The following is a 20,849-nucleotide window of genomic DNA, read 5'->3' as shown; positions in this document are numbered from 1 at the left end:
ACATGGCCGGAGGAGTACTAGAGAGGAAAAGTGGAAATAATTTTATGAATTATCATCGGACATTTAAATTTTTAAAATGTAAAATTAATTTCTGTTAGTCGACTTCCATATTACATTGCAGGAGTCCTATCCTGTGAATGTGTCTGCCAGCATTTTGTGAATGCAAAAAAGAAGTGAATTCAGTAACTAAGTTAAATCAACCTTGACAATCAAGGTGGCACATTGACAAACTGGAATTTATTCAAGAAGGGGTTCTGGAAACCAAACATTACACAATCAAGGCCAGTAAAGGTCCTTTTCCTACCAAGGCAGAGGACATGAACAAAACTGACAGCAGATCTGACAGCCAAAGAGATACAGTAATGCAGTGCTTCTCAACCTTGGCAACTTGAAGATGTATGGACTTCAACTCCCAGAATGCTCCAGCCAGCAGGGCTGGCTGGAGAATTCTGAAAGTTGAAGTCTACACATCTTCAAGTTGCCAAGGTTGAGAAAACACTGCAGTAATGCCTTCTTAAGCAAGAAACTTACTCAGATGAGGGCCAACAACTTTCTCAGGCTCAAGGGCCCTCCCCTAAATTGTCCCAAACCTTTTGAGATCACCAGACTGCATGACATTTTAGTGACTTCAGCCCAAGAGAGTAGCATTCTTGCACAAGATCTCAGATGAAATCAAGGAAATCTTACACCATTTCAGCCATTTTCAATCCTAAAAAAAAAAAATAGAAGAAGAAGAAATATAAGTGGCAATGATGCTGTTTTTGGGAAGGGAAGTTGGGTGTCTTGGTCAACTGTGCTTAGTGAGTGCAGGACAGACACAAACCTACCCTGACCATATTTTCTTGGAAAAAAATAAAGGACAAACCTGAAAAGGGGGCAAATCTGAAAGAGGTTCTTACTGTAAGGGTTTAAAAAAAATAATGGCTTACGTTTATAACTTTGCTTTACAAAGGAACATTCAAGAGCCAACCCAAGAAAATAAATAATTAAATTAAATAAATAATTAAATTAAATAAATAAATTAAAAATAAATTTTTCTGAAATAAAAGACTGTCCTTTATAAATAAAGGACGTACAGTCACTGTACCTATACCACTGTTTTTTGACAAGAGGGGAGGCTGGGAAGGAGAGGATGGGGAGTCACACTTGATGCTTCTCCAAACCTGTTGCCTAAGGCCACTGCTACACTTTGTCTATTAGTTGGGCTGGCCCAGAGAAGTGGAAATCACCTGCAAAAGGATTGAAGTAAGCAGCAAAAGCTGAGGCAAGTCTCTGAGGGAAGAATTCAGGAAAGAGAATCAACTGAAAAGAGTTAAAATAAGGACAGGTCCAAGGGGAAAATGGGATGATCTCCACAGGAGCGGGATTAGAAGCCCATGAAGCCACAAATGTGAGATGAACGGCTATACAAATCGAATGAATACATTTAAAACAATTAACAGATGGGCTGCACAGGCAAAAGAGCTTTAGAAAACGAGGTGGGATGAATGTAAGCCGAGGAGGCAATCAGAGGTCCTGGGAAAAATGGGACAATCTCCACAAGAGTGGGATCAGAGGCCCACAAAGTCACAAATGTGAGATGGACAGCTATACAAATTGAATTAATACATTTAAAAGAATTAACAGGTGGGTTGCACACACAAAAGAGCTTTAGAAAATGAAGTGGGATGAATGCAAGCTGAGGAGACAACTAGAGGGCTTCATTTTCTATGTCATACTAAGACAGTGAGCTACCCTGATTGGTTTTAGGCAAAGCGGGCAGGTTTGAAGCACTCTCCATTATGAAGTAGTGAGCCAGAGCTCTGAAGGCGGCCTCTGGAAAGCAGATGCATGATCTGAATTAGGACACAGCTCCTTATCTTGCCATCCTGCAGGGAGAGAATGAAGAGCTCCCATGAAGAGAGTCATTCTGGCAATAGAAACCTGGCATCAGAGGCTCTGTTCAAGAGGGGTTAGCGTTAGAGTTAGCCATCATTTCAGCCTCATCTCATGAGAATTTGCATTTCTCTGGTTTATCCAGCCTGCAGGAATGAGATGGGACATTCCCTTCCCACATAACATTCCCACAGACATTTCCCAAAGGGGTGTGAAATGGAACCAGCCAATCAGCACCCCTAAATCAAAATATCTCATTGGAATGGTGTTCTTTTAATCATCCTGTGGCAGGTAAGTTAGTAGGATAATAGCCTGGCATTCCAATCTGAGGATCACTGCACTTAATTTCTCTTTGTATTAAGGGTTGCTGTTTGTTTGCTGAGATTTTAATGGCCTTCGCCACCCTGATAGCGTTCTCTCTTTTTTTAAAGTTTCTATTAAAATATTTTACATACATAATAAGAAATACATCCAAAGAAAAAATGTAGTAAAGTAAATGTGAAAAAGAAAAAAAAAAGGAAAAGGAAAGGAGAGACAAAGAAAAAAGGGAGATAAGAAAAAGAAAAGAACAGAAAACATTTCTCTCTCTCTCTCTCTCTCTTAAAGTTGCCAAGGTTGAGAAACACTGCATTAAACCATAAGCTACTCCAATAGGCTGGGTTCACAAAACATCTTCAGATCCAAGAGAGCTGAGCAAGGTTAACACTTTTTTTTTATCTGCGCTCAGTCGTTACCGACTCTGCAGTGACTGCTTGGACGAGTCCTTGCAGTTTTCAAGGCAAGTGTTTCGGAAGTGGTTTGCCAGAGCCTCCTTCCTAGAGCAGAGCCCAGCTGGCGAACACAGGAGGCGGGGTTTCCATTGCTTCGCACCCTTTTTTTGGGCGCACACGGGTTTTTTTTGCGCTTACCGGCAACTGCTCCCGACTCCTTTTTTTGCAAGGCGCCGCCAGCATTTTTCCTCCCACTGGAGTGAGAGTCCCCATTTATCTACTCATGTGAGTTTTCAAACTGTTGGGTTTACAGGAACTGGGGAGGAAACAGGAGCTCACCCTGCTAACGCGAAGGCTGGACTCGAACCACTGAAGCGTTGACCATTTCTGGCCAGCAACTTTCAGCATCATTAAGCCACTGGGCCACCGCATCCCCAGGTTAACACTAAGCAAGCTTAAATGATTATGTGAATGGATCTGTTAAGTCTGGGCAATACCTGATGGTGTGAACACACCTACTATAAATGTAAAATCTCCAAAAACTGTGTAACAAGTCTACACCAATACAGTACTCTAACCCACCAAAGTTCTGCCACATTCTTATAGCTGGTTACAGTACTATTTTCCAGAATAAAACTTCTGACCAATCGCATGAACAAAAACGAAAAAAGCCAGAGCAGCTGCAGGAGAGAAATGTTGGCTGCAGTCATAAAAGAACACACTTGCATAAAGTCATCCCCAGCCTTGAAACAAGCCACTGATAGACTGGATTTCTTGAAGGGCAAACTAAAAATGTGACCTGGCAGCTGTGTAACCCGTAACAATCTGATGATGAAGAAAAACATCTACCCAACCTCTTGTGGGGTTTTCACCAGCCTGGATTTTGCCTTTGAGCCAAACTTTCTGCCATGCTTTGTAGAAGGTGAGGCACACGAGAGAGCTTTGAATATTTGCTCCTAATCTGGCACCCTCCTATCATTACTGCCTACAGGAGTCAAATTAAAGGACTCTGCATCATAACTCAGCAATGTATTTGTTTTCCCTCTGGGAAGTTGTGGGATTGCTGAAATTTGGCAAAAGAGGAAATCGCAATAAGTGAAGGGCCAGTAGATAAAGCAACATGCCCTGTGCTGTTTTACTTGGAAGTAAAACCCATTGAATTCCATGCCGCTTGCTTCTGAGCAAGGATAAGAATGAAGTCTGGGCAGGAAAAGCCAGTGGCATAAATTCCCCACTGTGCTGAGCCAGTATGTTTAATCACGATTGGTTGAATAAACCACAGGTGGCTGGGGTAACAAATGTTGAACTATAAACCATGATTTACAGGCCAGAATGGCTGAATTCACACATATTAAGTCAGTCTGCTCTCAGCCAGTTGCTGTTAAGATGTCCTTAAGGAAGACTTACAGAATCTCTTGTTGAAATTAAAAGGAAGTACTATACCAGTCTGCTGTTCAATATTTTTTTTTTTTTTAAAAAGCTAAAATTATGTCAGCAGGCAATGCCAATCCAGTGCAAAATGGGTGGAGATCACATTGTAGTAACAGACTTTATCTTCCTGCTAGGCTCAAAAATTCACAGGGATGGTGACTATAGCCGTGAAATAAAGAGATGTTGGCTACTTGGGAGAAAGACAAAATATTAAAGGGCAGAAATCTCACACTGACAACAAAGGTATCGGCTGTCAACGCCATGGTTTTCCCAGTTGTAATCCATGACTGAGAAAGATGGGCCATCCAAAAAGATGAAGAACAGCTGATGCCTTTGAACTTAGTGCTGGAGAAAATTGCTGAGAACACCTTGCTAGATGAAATCAAACAAGACTGTTCACTGGAAGTACTAATAACTAAGCTAAACTTTAAATATTTTGGACACGTATGAAAAAGCAAGAGTCACTGGAGAAGACCCTGCTACTTGGAAAAATCAAAGGCAATTGAAGAACAAGACAACAGAAGAGAAGGTGGGTAGATACGTCACTGATGATACCAGCAGGAGATTAGCGGAACCCAAAGAAGCAGTTACCGGCAAAATGATGTCCATCGGGTCAAACAGAATTGGAAGCGCAACCACCATCACAAGAATAAGGTTCTTTTTGCTGTTTACAGTAAGGGGCCTTCCAACTTGACACATTTCTTCCCGCTATTATGCTCAACACAATTATATCTGGCAGAAGATGGTTACTTATTTAGGAAATCTTGATTTAATGGTGTGATGCTATTAAAAATAAATAGATCCCTGACCCATTTCTTGGCAACCTCTTCAATTGTTAATTATCCCTTGCTGTTGCCATTTCTTAATAGACCTTCTACATTAAGCTTTTATCATGTACTTGACTTGTCTCCTTCCCAGAAACCTAAGGGACAATATAAGAGTTCAGATGGCTTTTGTTGCTGTTTCTCACTACTTCGTCTTTTGCAACCACTTCCCCACAAAAAAAAACAAAAAAAAAACCAGATGCTCTTGTCTTCAGCTTTGCTCAGGGCTCGCTACTTTCCATAAGTTGGAAAGGAAGTTCTGAAGTTGGCAGGTGGGAAACATGTTGAGGAAATGTGCTGATGGATGTCAAAATGGATTAACCATTTTTTTGCCTAAGATGAGGACAAATTAGTGCATTCTGTTAACAAAAGCTAGCCTGATTGGCAGTTGTCTTCAACACTAGTCATGGGTTAATCCCCATTGCCCTAACTGAAGTTAGTTGAGGAAGTATAGATAGACTTTCTTCCAACACTTTGCTGCTCCTTCCCAGCATTCTGCCTAAGAGCAAAGCCAACTCTGTATCATCCCAGCCAATAACTTCACCTATGGAGCAATCAAGAGCTTCTACACCAATGTTGAGTTGAAACTTCTGTTTGCGATAACTCAACAAATCTCCCCTTCAGTTCTTATTTCCACTGTCACTGACATCAGTTGCAACCTCCTTCCCAACCTGGTGACCTTTACACATGCTGGATTACAATTACTGTCACCCATAGACAGCATGGATATAGATTTTGCCCTTCTGGACCAGATATCATCTATTTTCTATAGCCACAAAGCTTCAATATTTGGAAGGGAAAGGTCTCTTTCTCCCACCCTCCCTCACAAATGAGATTTGATGAAGTATAGCCCCATTCTTAAGGTGTAGTAAGATCCACACATGGAAGAAATTGATGGAGAGAAGTCCAGACAGATCTCTGAGGGCCATCTGGTATGGGAACACACCCTACAATTATATGACTGCATGGAGGGATACACACCTTTCCAATAAAGCTCAATTGGCCTAAAACACTCCTAAATACATCCCCAAATATGGACAGAGCCAAACAGGACTCAGTTGATTTCGGCTGACTCACTCCTGACAGTCACATGGTAGACTTTGATGCAGTCCTTGGCTTCTGAGAAATGAGAATTTGTTTGCATCCCCTTCGTTTGTTTCCCTTTTTTTTTTTTTCCTTTCTGAGAACATTGGCATGACTGATATCTTGCTTTCTTCTCCACTGGGTGTTTTTCCCCCCTTTATTCCACCATGGCTCCAAGTATAGTCATAAATACCAATGGCCTCACCTTGATCTGGGATCTGTCCCATGCCTCTTGTAGTGCAGCTGCAGTGTGTCGCAGCAGAAGGTATATCAGGAAGGCATTTTTGTTAACTGAGGTCTAAATAGATGATTCAAGAATGCTTCTGAGAGGTGGAAGAAAGCTAGAAGCAGGGGCATCCACAAGGGGTGTGTGAGGGTGTCAAGAGTGTCAATATGGTGGGTGTGACTAGGGCAACCAAAGCCATGCCTCTTTCTGAATGCATGAGAAATTGGTAGAAGCTTATGCCCCATAAGTTGTGAAGAGGGGGGCCCTAGAAATGTGTGGAATTGAATCTACTCAATGGTCATAGACTGCTCAGTGGCTACCTGGGCAACTCAACGTGAAGGAATGGAATAGAGCATGCCAAGAAAAAGCTTGCTTGCCTAGAGTTCTCAATAGAAGAACTCTCTGTGATGTTTTGGGGCCATTGTTTTGGACAGAGTGATCCAGAATGAAAAGCTGTCACTCTGCTTACACAACCCAAGTGCTTGGTCTTCAACCCACTCAATTTCCTCCTCTGCTTGAAAGTGGCAGAATAGGAGGACTCCTTTGCTTTTCTCAGCAAGGACTGGGAATGCCCTGAAGGGAACTACTACTGCCTGCCAGTAGGAGTCAAGGAAAGTGTCTGCAGGATGCCAACGTCAGGAAGGGCCCTTATGGAGCTGGGGAATAGAAGCACCTGGCTGGAGAGGAACCGAGCTAGTGGAAGGCTTTAGAAGGGCAATTTGGTCCCCCAAATAGCTGTAAGTCAACATGTAGGAATTATTTTTCTGTGCAAAATACCCTGATAAGGATGGGGGGGGGGGGAGAGAGTCACTCCCAGACAACTTCTGCTCCTTCTCTTTGGGGTGTGTTTGGTAGACTGAACTGTGATCTTGTGGCATAGAAGTTGGCAATATCTAAACCTGGCTATCTTTAAAAAGCTAAGCCGGTTTGGACCTGAACACCATTTGGATGGGAAACTGCCAGGGAATAAAAAGGCTGTAGGCTTGAAGAAGTCAATGCAACCCTCTTCCATAGCATTGTCAAGAAAACCTCAGAAAGTGCCCAATATCAATATCTTGACTAGAGGGAATTTTTATTGTATCATTGTTATTTAGCAAATTCAGCAATAGAGAAACTCAGCCAAAGATTAAGTAGGACCACTAGTCTCTTGGGGAACTTTTAATTCAGTTAAGTGCAGCCAGGACCAAATTTTGCCAGCAAGGTGAGCATCCTGTTCTTGCAATCTGATACTTACAGGGCATCATCAGCTTCACGTAGTACCCAAAAGGATAAAAAAGAAATTCTCTCCAAAAATGAGTATTGTGTAGAAGATGTGATCCAAAAGCGGGCATGAGGTTGCAAGCAATAAGCCTGCGAAAATCAGGCCACATCCGATTTGATTAAAAAATCAATTTGATTCAAATCAGTGTTGAGACTCAATCCAGTTCAGATATTCAAACTGAATTAATCAATTCGAAGAGAATTTTCAAATTGATTTGGAAAAAAAAAACCCCAAAAAACAGAAAGGAAAGAAAAAAGATATAATGAAGTAGCTTCCAATATTCTTCCCAGCAGTTATAAGCACAATTATATTTTAACCTCTCTCTCTAAAATTACATCATAATGCTGTTCTTTCTGTAATCTATCCTGTCTAATCATCAAAACCATAAATCAAGTTCATTTTTTCATTTTTACTCAAAAAATCCATAAGAGGTTTCCAGTCATCAATAAATGTCGATAGTGTCTTTTCTCCAATCAAAGAAGTCAATTGATCCATTTCAGCAAAGTCTGTCAACTTCACCAACCGTTCTTCCACAGTGAATGCTGCCCTTTGGAGTAGAGCTGCGTGTGTTGAATTTGGGTCAATGAGCGCTAATGATACAGCAGGGAACGGAGCAAGCAAGATGGGGGGAGCACTCTTCCCCCCACCAAAGCATCTCATGCTCCTTATAATCCATGTGCATAGCTAAAACATTCATAATCCTTCTGTCCATTGTGGAATGTTCCCTGTGAACATTATGTGAATTATGGAGGACATGCACATTCTTTTGGTTGGGCCGGATTCAATGATGGAGTTAGTTCTCTCCAAAGGGACTAAGAAGGCAGGGCACACCCAATCCAAACTCATACTGGGACCAGAAAGTCTCTATCTTAAGTGAATACCAAGAGAACACACAGAAGTAACTTAACTACCATCTTTAGGTTGATGAGACAGGACTCACCCAACTCTAGAGTCAAGAATAGGACTGGTTGTCTACTTGCCTGCAGGTTCCAATCATTGGACTACACAATCTTCCAAGAATCTGGAAGGGAGCTTAGTTCCCCCTTCCCCACTGGCTGTCTTTACTCAGTTACTGAATTAGCTGTGTTCACACAATACAGTGAACCATACACTAACAAAAGAGGATGATATTGTTCAGTAAGCTAAGATGGGGAAAAACACTAATCAGGTTCAGCATGGTGTTTGTTAGGGCTCCCAATACAGTGGGGTCATGCCTTTTTTATCCTCAGATCAAGGCTTCTAAATCCAGGTTGCAAAGATCCAAATGAATACAAGATCACAACAAAGGGGTTTCTGGATCTCTTTGCTGCCCTCTAATGGCTGCCTGGATTTTTGCAAGCCAGATCTGATAAACATACCCAAATGGCAGAACATCTGTCCTGTCAGTTTGTAGGAATCACAATCAGCAGGGGATCCAAGAAGTATGGGATTATGTGCAAATCTGAGTCACCCCAGCTTTCAAGTCCACCTCTGCTTTAAGATGATATCAAATGTTATTTCTGCAACTGACTAACACGCTCACCCTTCTGGAAACTTATCTAGCAAGGGGGTGTTTTTATTGGTCCTTCACCAGAACAGAGGCATCAATTAAAGAAGGGCAAACTGACTGAATCATCACTAAAGCCATCATAGATTTCCTGGTGCCTCCAAACATAGTGATGACCCTTCCTTATCGGAGCAATTGCACAGATAAAATATTTAGGGCAGTCTTTATGTGACGTGCACACACAACAGGGGTGTGCAGCACCTTCAAGCTGAAGGCAAAAGGTGCTTTGGTGTGCCTGGAGCTGCTCACATCAGACTTCTCAACAGCTCCTTAAAGCAGCTACATCTTTCCTGGGATTGCAAGACTTGGCTGTGCTATAATGACAACCTGGAAACTGCTGGGTTTGGTTTCAGGAGATTATTTATTTCAGGGACTCTCTGCTGCTCCCATCAAATTGACTCTAATCAGCTTAGAAAAGGTAGACAAAGTTGGAGTTCTGTCCCACGTGTGCACCCCGTGTGTTCCAACACACTTTTTTTTTAACCTTTAAATTCAAGGTGCTACACAGCCTGGTTTAAGAACCAGGGTGATGTAAGAGCCAGACTGCTGGGACACTGTCCATCATCAGCTATTCCAAAGTCCTTGAAAAAAGGATGAGATAAAACAGTATTGCATTGCAACATACTGAACCTGGTATCATTTTTCGGGGTTTGCTCAACACGTTGAACCAGAAACTAACCCCATGGCTGGGTTTACATAAGACACTACACCAACCCAAATCCAAGATTAAAACTAACCAAGCTTTGCCTGTTACGTCAGGGTTCCTCAACCTCAGCAACTCTAAGATGGGTGGACTTCAACTCCTAGAATTCCCCAGCCAGCCGGCAATTCTGGGAGTTGAAGTCCACTCATCTTAAAGTTGCTGAGGTTGAGGAACCCTATGTTACGTGAATGAGGTTGCTAGCTTTGCAACAGACCTATCTCAGCATTCTTTGTGAAGGCCATCTGCTTGCAAGCATTCTTTCCAGACTGACTTCTTTTTTCCTTTCTCTTCCTTCGCATTCTCCCATTCTCTGCCTGGTTGTTCTCTCCTCTCTCTCTTTCTCCTCCCTCTCATTTCAACCAGCTAGGTTGGATTCCTGAACCTTGATGTGCTCATCTTCCCATTTATCCTTTGGGATGATTTCAAGGACTCCTGCAGAATCCCAGCTGTGACTCATCCTGATACCGGGTGGATCTCATCCTGTGCATCCTCTGGGATGACTGCTCACGTGCCAGGCCGTGTTAATGAAACTGTCCTTTTCCACCCATTGGGACAGAGGAGGATCCTAGTCTGAGACCAATGGAAACCCAAAGAGGCATTTGGTTTTGGGCAGGTCCATATAGAAGGGAAGGCTTGGCAAAGAGTATTTAGAAGCTTATGAGAGGCAATGACAGGTAGCTGGCCACATCCAGGGAACAGGATACAAAGGGGGAAGTTAGAGGCATCTCAAGATGGCCAAGATCCTGATAATGCTATTGCTGCTCACCCTCCTCAGCCAAGGTAAAACAAGACTGGGTGCCTCGATAGACTACTTTTACGGTTGTTGTTACTGATATTCAAAGATGAATCTCAACTCTAACACTCTAATTTTGTTCAATTTATCAGAATTTTTCTGCTTTCCCTGGAAGTTCTTCAGCTCTTTTGCTTGTGGAAGAATCTTTATTCTTGTTTTGGATTTTGCTTTAGGAAAAAATGTCATGCAGCTCTCCTCTGGAGAACTTTCTCTTCACCAGATCTCCTCTGGCCTTTCTTAGATTACATTTAACTGTTCTATGCGGTAGGCGCCTTAGAATTCGTTTTACATTTTCACTGCAGTGAAATTTCACTAGCATCTCTAACTTTTCCATCAGCTCTAATTTCTAACACATTAAGAGTGTTAGAAGTAAATGTCTTGCTTCAGAATGGACTTTACCTTCAAGGGACAAAGTAAGATTGTTGACATAGGCCATGTTCTCCAACCTCCATACATAGACTTCAACTGCTCACAGCACGTAGATTGTAGATTGCGATCCAGTCCTGTTTACCTGGAATTAGAACCTGGTAAGAGTTTATTGGGCAAAGCAAAATTAACAAGTTTAATGGATCATTGCATTTTAACAATAGTTGGCCCCACTTCAGACTGTTCCACCACCCATCGGCAGTAACCAACCCATTGTACCTGGAAGCTTAGAAGAAGCTTGATAAACCTCCTTGATGGATTGTTTGCATCCAGTTGTAATAACAGGAAAATCACTGAGCCCATGTAAGCTGTAATAATTAAGCAGTGATATCTGCAACAAGTTTGACAGGTTTGAAAGGAAACATTCACTGAATATTAAGCTTTGTCCTATTTAATCAGTGGGCAGATACTGTGTCCTCCCTGAAAATAAACAACCCCTATCTTTATCTTTCTTATGCTGGAACAGGTGAAAAAATAAACTGAGTTTCTTCTTCCAGTCTGTGTGCAAAATTAGCAGGTCATTTGGAAAGTGACCGAGAGCAAAGACAGTTATATTCCTTTAGAAAGAGTTTCAAGATATTTTTGTTCAGGGTGGTTGTAATGTATAAATAACTTGATATGTAAATATTTGCTTAATGTTTCAAAAGCCAGTGACTGATTTTTAAAAAGCTAAGTAAGGATTGGCTGAGTTTCAGAATACTTAATGTGGCCTGAATAAAAGGCGTAGAACATCTCTGATGCTATCACAAATAATAGGATTTATTGCTGGCTGCTCAGCCATTGATGTCCAACAGGAATTATTTCTGCATCAATGTATGTCAGATTTCGGCCCGGATGCCTCTGTTCCCTAGCTTGTGACTATTCCCCACTGAACTCAGCGGGACTTACTTGTGAGAAAACATGCCTTGGCTTATTTATAATGGAAATGTGCTTTTGTTATAGATGTGTCTTCCTGTATTTGCATGCTGGTGGCCAGCACTGGCGGCTGAATAGGAAAATGATGTGGGAACAGTTACTTCCTGGTCAGCATCAGGGACTAACAAGTATAAAAAATAGCAAGTCGAGATGATGCTCCATGAGGCCACCAGTCTGGTAAAAAAGTTGGCAATCTCTGGCCCTGTGCATCTTTAAGCAAAAGTGAACATAGGTTGGGTGGCGCATCAGGCAGAGCCATTGTGCGTTTCATCTACTTGTGGCTTAGCAAGTTCTGCGAGATTTCCTGCTGTTTTCTTGTCCCCTCCTCTCTGTATTTAATAAGATTAGATTCACACATTGCACTAACCTGGCTTTATTAGTTTGGATTAATGCATTATAGAAATCCAGGATTGCAGAAGCTGGTTTATGGCTTAGCAAGTTGCATAAACCCTGCCGATTATGAGTTAGTCAATGAACGATGTTCACTGGAAACATAGTTCAGTGCAAGATGTCTCCTGTACCATGAGAACAGGGATAGGTTTATTCACAATAATAAACTGGTCTAAGAGTGAAGTTGATGAGACGTGTTTCCACTTGCCTATAGTAGATAATAGCATAACCCGACTCCACCCTACAAAAGGCTACCTTAGATTTCATGTAAACATCACTTAGTGTTTCCTCCTCCTCTTCCGAAGACATGGAAGATGCAAAACAACTAAGAACAAAACCAGACTTTCTTCTTGGTTCTACATACCCCAAAAGACTCTTAAAACCCTGGCTTTAGATTTAATAGCACCCCTCTCAAAAGGAAGTTTCTAGTCCTCAATGTTCTCTGCCACGTAATTGCAGAGGCAGCACAGTTAGGTAGGGTGACGAATATGGAAAAGCTGAAAAGACGAAAGTAAGGATGAGTCCACCTTCAAGTTTCCAGCTCCTGAAACTGTGTGTTAAAGTTCTGTTAATAGCAGCTGGGTTTTCTGAAATCCTTTTGTTGCATGGTTTACAGTGGGTTGCAAACCAGGCAAAGCAGAGGCATAGAAATTATGTTCACAGGGGGCAGATTTAAAAATACATTCCTAATAGGGTCAGCATTTATTGTGTTCTTTCTAATCTAATCCATGCTATTTCTTTCTTTGTAGCTTTAAATAAGTGCACAACAGAGACCCCCAACCGTCCCCTCCTTTCAGTTGCATCTGTTCCTGTGCTCAGTTAAAGATGGGGATATCCTCCAAGTTGGGTGGGCTATAAAAACCTTAAGGAAAGAAAGAATGGCAATCTTAGAGCTACAGTATGTAATTTACCTTCCTTTCTTCCCAGTGTTTTGCCTGCAGTGTAATACGTGCCACGGGGAATACAACTGTGTTGGAGAGAACGTGACCTGCGATGATCCCTCAGCCAGCTGCACAACATCAGTTCGAAAGGCCTATGTCTGTAAGTGTCATTTGTACCCAGCGAGGTCTGCAGGGTATGGTCCAAAAAGTCAGGATGGCAGCCAAAATGGAACAATCAGAGCTCTGCCCAGTTTTCAAAAGAGGCTGAGCTTCAATCACACGGTTACAGCTACCATCTTAACTTTTTGGACCATGCCTTGCAAATGCCCCTATCTGTACCGATGCGTATAGCAATTTTCTTGTCTTCTGCGAGGAAGCCAGACCATGGATGGTTTGAACATACGAAAATAAGGGGCAGCTGTGTTGGCAAAGTCAACTTCCTGGGATCCATTGTTGCAAAAGGCCGTAGCAACATACGCATGATCTGAGAGGTGTCCCAAAGTCTAATGGTAGTACATCTATCCCTGCTCTTTGTATTTCCTGGGGTGAGGGCAGGGGAAGCAAAGAAAAAAGGGAAGGGGTATTCATTCGGTTTTTCAAAGCCACACACGGGAAGAGACCTCAAGAGAGTTCTGTTTGTCAAAATAAAACAGGGAAAACCAACTAGTCCTGTTCACATTGTGGGAAGGGAGGAGGAAGCAGTGGGAAAACAGGATACCTAGAGAATATACCCTGCCACACACACACCACATCTTGTCCATCCTGGCCGTGTCACTGATGGTCCAGCCTGAAGAATCTTCCCATCTCCTCCTTTTCTCCAGCCTTTCTGGAATTCCAGTCCGTGAGGAAAGGCTGCGCTCGCCAGTTCTATCCCTCTGAATCTATTTCCCTGACTTCACATCTCATGTCTCTTTCGTACCAAGCACACTATTGCATGGAGGATGGCTGTAACAACGAGACCTACTTTGGTGAGTCCTGAAGGGAAGCCCCCTTCAGGTTGGGCCAGGAGGGGGTCCCATTCCAGCAAAAGAAGGACAGAGGATGTTGGGGGGAAACGTGTCTCTTCTAAAGGATGCAACCGTCGCTGGAGGAAGGGGGACTGTAGAAGGCGAAATGGCTTCAGAAATAATTCTCATTCATTTCAGATGCTTTGGACTACAACTCCCCAAATTCCCAGCCAGCTGGCTAGGAATTCTGGGGATTGAAGTTCAGCACAAAGAGCATTCCATTGGGAAAGGCCGCACAGGCATGTCGTACAAATCACGATAAGGTGAAAATGACAACCTAGGTGGTGTGAAGTTGCTTTTAAGGCTGTAGAAGCCAATCAAATATGGACAGTCTCGTGAGCACCCAACAAGATCTTGCTGCTTTTTTCTATTTTTTTTTTAAGGGGGGGAATGTTGCACCGCAAGCTTTTGGGGGTATGTGCAATGTTGCCTTGCACATTAGAAAAGGGGTAAGGCTTACCTATGATGCCACAATGCTGCTTTCCTTAAACTGACACTTCCCCTATGCTCCCCACCCCACAGATGCCATTGGCTAATCTTCAAACTGCTGCTGAGGGTTTGGGGAGCAAAACCCTGCACCACATGGAAATGCCTGTAGCTCAAATGCCTCAGAAGTCATTTATTTCAAGACCTGATGAAAGCGACTAACTTTATTTTTTTTAAAAAAGAGAGGGGAAAGGACAGGACAAATGAACTGAGGGCGAGTCAGATGGCAAGATCTTGCCTCCTTTTGCTGGGATCAGAAACTAAGCAGGGTTGGGTCTGATTTGTACTTGGAAGGGGAGCCACCTAGTGATACCAGGGCTGTAGACGTGACTGGGAAATTGAAAAAGCTCCCAGAAGATGGTAATGGCAAACTATTTTTGAACATGTATTAACCAGGAACCAAGGTAGACCCATCTATAACTTAAATCACAGAATGGTAGAGCTGGAGTGGAGTTTTGAGGTTACCTGGCCCATGTTCTCCCCTCCAAATGCATGCTGATTCCTACCCTCTTGTGCATCTTCCCCCAGTCTCTCATCCTGCCCCAACCAATCACATGCGCTGTCACACCTGTGCCTCCCAGGGAGCCTGGTGTCCTGAAGCTTCTCGCACTCAGCTCAGCTGTGTTGGGAATCAGGACCAATGTGTGGATCTTGACATCACAGGGAAGCTGGGTAAGTAGCAGGAGAGCTATCTGGGAAAGAGAAGGAAAGGGGTAGGTAGGTTGGAGAGGGGGGTGAAGACCAATGGAAGAATTGCACCAATGTGCTTAACTTGATTATTGGAATAATCTATTTTTCTGGAGTGGGGGGAGTGCACATTCTACTGAACCATACCTAACCAAAAAGCCTGGGTTCAGACAACATGCTAAGACCCCAAAAAATGAACTAAGGTTCAAACTAACCAAGCTTAGCACGATACACAAATGCAGCTTCTAAGTTTGTAACTGACCTGTGAAAGGTCTTAGGGAAACACAGCTGGTGGGAATGGAGCATATGCAAACCAGATTCAGAGTGGCATACATAAAGGAAAAACAAGATACTGGTGTTGGTCCACAAAAAGATTTCTTAACATCGTTGTGGCCAAAACCCATCTTATGAATGCAGCATACATGTGTATGGGTCGGAGGGATCTTTTACCACCACAACATCCAACTTCTGTCCCTGGATGATACCTTTACTAGGTCCAACAAAGAGTGTGCAACCTTTGCTAAACTCTCCAGAAGGATTTCTTAGGCAGGATGCTACCAGAAGCAGAGGATGGGGACCATAAAGAAAAGAGGCCAAGCTATGAGATCTGGGTGATCATTCATGCAGCTAGATTGAAAGGCCATCACTTGGGACCTCCCAGTGGTGAGGTATGCCTTACTGAACTATGGTCCCATGTCTCTGGGTTAGAGGCAAGCAGCAGGTGAGGAAGGAGGAACAATGCTCAACATCTTAGGTGTAATAGACCACTCCTCCCTTATAGGTCATTATTCCAACCTCAAGCTGAAAGGCTGTACCAATCTCCCCCGGTGTGAGGATACCCTGAGCTTTTACTCAGGAGGCCAGACCATCCATGCCAGCTGCTGTGATACTCCACTTTGCAACACCTTCACCCCAGGTAATCCTCTCCCTCCATTGCACGTGATGTGTAGGACTGCATCATTTTGAAGTCTGCAGGTAGCTTCAGGATGCATTCAGCATGGCAACCCATTTCTCCACCCCAATCTTCAACCCAAATGGGGAGGGTGAGGGTGAAATTTTACAGTTCCTCAGCTGGTTTCTTAGCTGACCTAGCAGCCATACTAGGTCCTAGCTGACTATCAGATAAGGAATGGGGAGCCCATTATCTGAGGCTGCATGCGGGCTACTCCATGGCTGGTTTCTGGGTGACTTTAAAGCACATATAGATACCTGATTTTTAGCCTGAAAGAGTCCTGGAAAACCAGACGATTCAAGCATGTGTTCTTGGGGTTCCATGGTTCCTCTTATGGCCAGCTGTGATGGAAATGGGCTGTGGAGGATGGGCCAAATGGGTTCCCCATAGCAACTGTCTCTGTGGAAGTCTGTTCTTCTTCGCGGGCCAAGGGTTTCCCTGGCCCCATAGGTGAGAGCAATAGCAAATGGGGATGGTAAGTCGTCCTTCTCCACTGCTTCTCTTCTTCATGGGACAGTTCTTTCCACTGGCTTCAGTCAGGAAGAACTCCACTCAGCCATCTGGCTACAACAGTGGCAGGCAGAGTTGGAAGATCACGGTGGTCAGCCTCCTCTTTGCTTCTTTATTTCCTCTTGCAAACAACCCAGTGCTTCTCAGACAGAAGAAAACTGGCAAAGGTGGGAGAGGACTAATCTCATAAGTGACTAGGTTTCAAAATGTAGCATGGGTTGCATCTGATCTGTGCATGAAAGAGAATTCTGGGGGGGCTTCTATGGGCCTTCTGCTGTGGAAAGAGACCCCCTCTGCACTCTGTTATGCGTGTGAACCAATAACTCCTGGTTTGACTGTTTCGGTTAACAGCTTGAATTTCAAGGTCATGATCATGACCCACAAATGTTTCAAAGATGTTTCCTGCTTTGCACCCCCACCCCCACCCCTTTTCAGATTTGCATGCGCAAAGCCAGGCAGCAAACGGATTGGAGTGCTATAGCTGTGTGGATGAAGAGGGCTCTGGTGCTGGTTGCACCAACCAAACCATCTCTAAAGTGCAGTGCACTGGCATCAATAGCATGTGTCTGGAAGGGATTGGCAACAGTCGTAAAGGTGAGTGTTTCATTTTAGAACTTTCCAGTCTGGCTTATATAATGTGCTAAACCTGGATTAATAAAGGATCCTACCTCACATAACATGCTTTGTCCAAACCAAAACCAAGAATGCCTGATTCAACATGCTCGGGCAATGGCTGGGTTTCCACAACTCAACCACAAACTACCCTACCCCACTGGAGGCGAGGCTAATGTGGTGTGCCAATCCTGAAGTATTTCTATTAAGTCTACAGGACCTCAGCCCATACTGGTTAGACTCTGTTTTCCAGCAGCTGGAAGGTGGGTGGAGTTTGCAAATTGGAAGGCATTCTCCTCATGGGCCAACATACATGAAACTATGCTGAGAGCTAAAATAGATGGTGATTCTTAGTTCCCCAGCCTAGTTTTCTCTCTCCTTCTCTGTCCACCTTGCCACACCATCACCTGCAAATCCAGCGACAGCTGAGTCCTGGTGGTCAATGTAACTGAGGATCAGGGAATGGTCCTAGTCCATGGACCTGCTCTTTCAGGACTGCCATCCCACAGTCTGAACCTCAATCCTTGAGTCCAGAATCCTGTTTACCAACAGCACCCGTATCTTGTTTAGACTTTATTTCAACTGGCCTTTATTCATCCAGTGTTATCCAATACATTCAGAGACACCAGTTGCTGGATGGTAAGGAGCAGAAGAGCTAGGTTTCATCAGCATTCGCATGTACCTCATTCCAAAGCTCTGGATGGCCATTCTCAGATGTTGAACTGCATGGAGAGGGGGGCAGGATGGTACCCTGTGTGATACCACAAATCAATAGCCTAAGAATCAAACAGTAAGAAGCAGGTAAGAAGAAGCAGAACTACTGCAAAATAGTACCGTCACGGCCCAATTCTACCAGCCTGTGCAGAAGGAGATGATGGTTGATGGCATCCAAAATTACCAAAAGGCCCAAGAGAATGAGAAGAGCCACGCTCCCCACCCCCATCCAGTTCCCAGTATTTATTTATTTATTACATTTATATAGGTCATCACTCAGGGAGATGAAGGCAGTTTCTGTTCCATATCTTGGCCAAAAGCCCAGCTGAAATGGGTCCAGCTTGTTGTGCAAACCCAAAAGAGGAGTCTGAAATCCTGAACTCTAAGCTACAGGTTCAGATCGGGGACTGGGCCGTCTGACCAGCACTGGCTTCAGAAGGCAGCATAGGCTGGGAGAAATGCCACTGCTTCTGTACTAGCAGCTGGTGGAACAGGACCTATGTATACTCTTGCCTACATTCTAGTTACACTCAGACAATTTACCCGCAGAATCATTGGGGGCGGGAGGACAACTTTAACCACGAAGTCTTTTTGCTTCCTCTTTAGAATGGCAGTGGAATAGAGAATCACAAAGATTCCATATTTGGATGGAAATGGTCATAAGATGGACTGGACCTTAGATGGCCTGTGACTCAGGAATGGGGACACATCCCATCTCCTGGTGGGCCCATAGGCCAATTCTCCCATGTCTAATCAACTCTTGGATGAATAATGTCTGCTCTTCTCCCTCACCCTTTTTCTCTCCTTGCAGCTGGGAAAGATGTGAGCTTCGTGACTTTCAAAGGCTGTGCTTCTCCTGCCATGTGCCAAAGCTCTCTTTTAGCCTTAGTGCAAGAACTGGACAATGCTGATATCATATGCTGCCAAGGGAATCTCTGCAACGACCGCATTGTAGATGGTGTCATCACAATACCCAGAGTCCCTGCTGATAGCCCTGAATACTTTGAGGAAGTAGAATGTGCCACGCCCAGCCCCACACCATCTGGGCTCATACCAGATCCTGATTGCTTCTATTCAGATGAGGCGGAAGATGGTACCATGGTGGTAGTACAGTCACCTACTGGTGAGGTCCCATCTCCTGGAAACCACACTGATGGGGAGACTGTATACCTTGCTGATGAAAAGGAAGCTAGTGAGAATTTTGTTAATGAGAGTGACACCCGGCCATCTTCCCAACATGACCATGTATTTGCAGGTGGAAATCCATATGAGGAGAATATTTTTGGAAATTCTTCTGAAAGCAATGCATCCTCCCCTACAGGTGTTTCATACTCTGAGCATGGTTCTTCAGGCAGTTCCTCAGCTATAACAACCTTGGACACAAGCAATTCAAGTAGCAGCCCCCCCTCTTCTGGCAATTATGGTGGTGTTGCTGTGCTGATACCGTTCATTATTCCCAAGAGAAACACTACTAACACTGCTACCACTTCCTCCTCCATTGAGACAGGTGCCTCCAAAGAGGTCTTGACAGCTTCTACCAATGATAATGACTCAGCAAGTGAAGAATGTGAGGCAGAAGAGGAGGGCACCACCACTGGGGAACACTTCATGGTCGCCAATGAGAATGACCATGAAGGTTCTCCTTCCACCCCCCCTGCATCCTCTTTTTATGAAAGTGGAACCCCAGAAAACACCTCCAGCTCTGCTGAAGACACTCCCAATGCTGGTGTCTTTGTCAGAGGAGAAAACAATAATGAATTGGAATCCTATTCATCTTCCACAGAAAACACATATAATGTTTCTGTTTTAACCACAGAGGAACATGGATCTCCTCATTCTCCTGTCACTGATACCTCAGGAAGCACCAACATGGAGGGTGGCCATGGAGCAACTGGTGATAAAAACTTTGTTGTTGATAACAGTAGTCTCGTATCAGCCCCCACCAGCAATAGTCTACCTTCAGATGGCATAGCCAGCAATATTCTTCCTATCTCTAACAGCTCTTTCATCACAGAAGGCAAGACTGGTACCTCCCGTCCCAAAAACAAGATTCCATGCAAACGGCCAGGGTCTCAAAAACTACCTGGAGTGAACCTGGTGTCTTCATCTGGAACAGGCAGCCCAGTCACAGAAGAAGATGCTATCAGGAATGCTGGCACTTCATCCTACAGTAACGCTAAAAGTCCAGAACGCAACGCAGCAGGAAAAGTCAACCTTGACAGCAGAGCTCTTGGCCTCTCCTCTCATTTTGGGCTCTTCTCACTCACTCTTTTGTTAGCTGCCCTTATACCCTTAGTTTGTTAAGGCAAAGGGGAGAGTACGTTTGTTGAATTGAGACCAAGGGGTCTGGATTTTGTCCCAACCCTCTTCAAAAAGGAACTTGGGGGAAAAAATCCTCTTCAAAAAAGAACTTAGGTTCACATATCCACAGAGTTTGCAAAAGAGGAAGGGTGAAATTTGCAATTGAGGTGCTAAATTAACATTTGGCAAACTTCAGTTTTGTACAACAAAAAGTATGTATGTTTATATGTAAGTAGGAGAGAATGTACTGTACAAAAATGTATAAGGGAATGGTATTTTGCCCCCTTCTGTAAGGAACAGGATCGACATTCCAAATCTTTCACAAACCTTAGGCGATTTGACTCAAAGGGGAGAGGGCTGAATCTGGAACTTGGTGATGACGTTGGTTTCATTCAGATATTTCTGCATATGCACTGAAACAGCTTCTTTTCTAACCAAATCCACCCATTTGGATACTTCACTTTGGACACCCAAAATAGTGGTGCTTCCCAAATCCGTTCAGTTTTCCTGAATGAA

General features: G+C 43.7%; 1 protein-coding gene and 1 long non-coding RNA gene across 2 annotated transcripts; one reads left to right on the top strand and one right to left on the bottom strand.

Moving 5' to 3' along the window:
* Positions 1–229: 229 nt before the first annotated feature.
* LOC148216111 (uncharacterized) lies at positions 230–11,417 on the bottom strand. The gene is made up of 3 exons (XR_015796030.1): positions 11,098–11,417; positions 10,852–10,963; positions 230–709 (listed from the first exon to the last, which is right to left on the bottom strand). It is a non-coding gene; the product is annotated as an uncharacterized LOC148216111 (long non-coding RNA).
* Positions 10,043–20,396, top strand: LOC103059837 (uncharacterized). The gene is made up of 7 exons (XM_007435230.3): positions 10,043–10,439; positions 13,111–13,224; positions 13,886–14,032; positions 15,086–15,229; positions 16,026–16,160; positions 17,142–17,300; positions 18,844–20,396. The coding sequence occupies exons 1-7, from the start codon at positions 10,391–10,393 to the stop codon at positions 20,334–20,336; spliced, it is 2,241 nt and encodes a 746-aa protein (XP_007435292.2). The 5' UTR covers positions 10,043–10,390; the 3' UTR covers positions 20,337–20,396.
* Positions 20,397–20,849: the final 453 nt, after the last annotated feature.

The sequence above is a fragment of the Python bivittatus genome, unplaced genomic scaffold, assembly GCF_059951505.1.
Source record: "Python bivittatus isolate LINGU-HERP-01145 unplaced genomic scaffold, Pbiv_v1 ctg000310_np1212, whole genome shotgun sequence".
NCBI lineage: Eukaryota > Metazoa > Chordata > Lepidosauria > Squamata > Pythonidae > Python > Python bivittatus.
The sequence above is the reverse complement of the archived record's forward strand: the minus strand, read 5'-3'. Positions and strand labels throughout refer to the sequence as shown.

Excerpts from the sequence above, each read along its gene's own strand:
- LOC103059837 (XM_007435230.3), top strand. The coding sequence starts at position 10,391 with ATGGCCAAGATCCTGATAATGCTATTGCTGCTCACCCTCCTCAGCCAA. Across the intron at positions 14,033-15,085 it reads TAACAACGAGACCTACTTTG|TCTCTCATCCTGCCCCAACC; the intron begins GTGAGTCCTGAA and ends ATCTTCCCCCAG. Across the intron at positions 15,230-16,025 it reads TGACATCACAGGGAAGCTGG|GTCATTATTCCAACCTCAAG; the intron begins GTAAGTAGCAGG and ends CCTCCCTTATAG.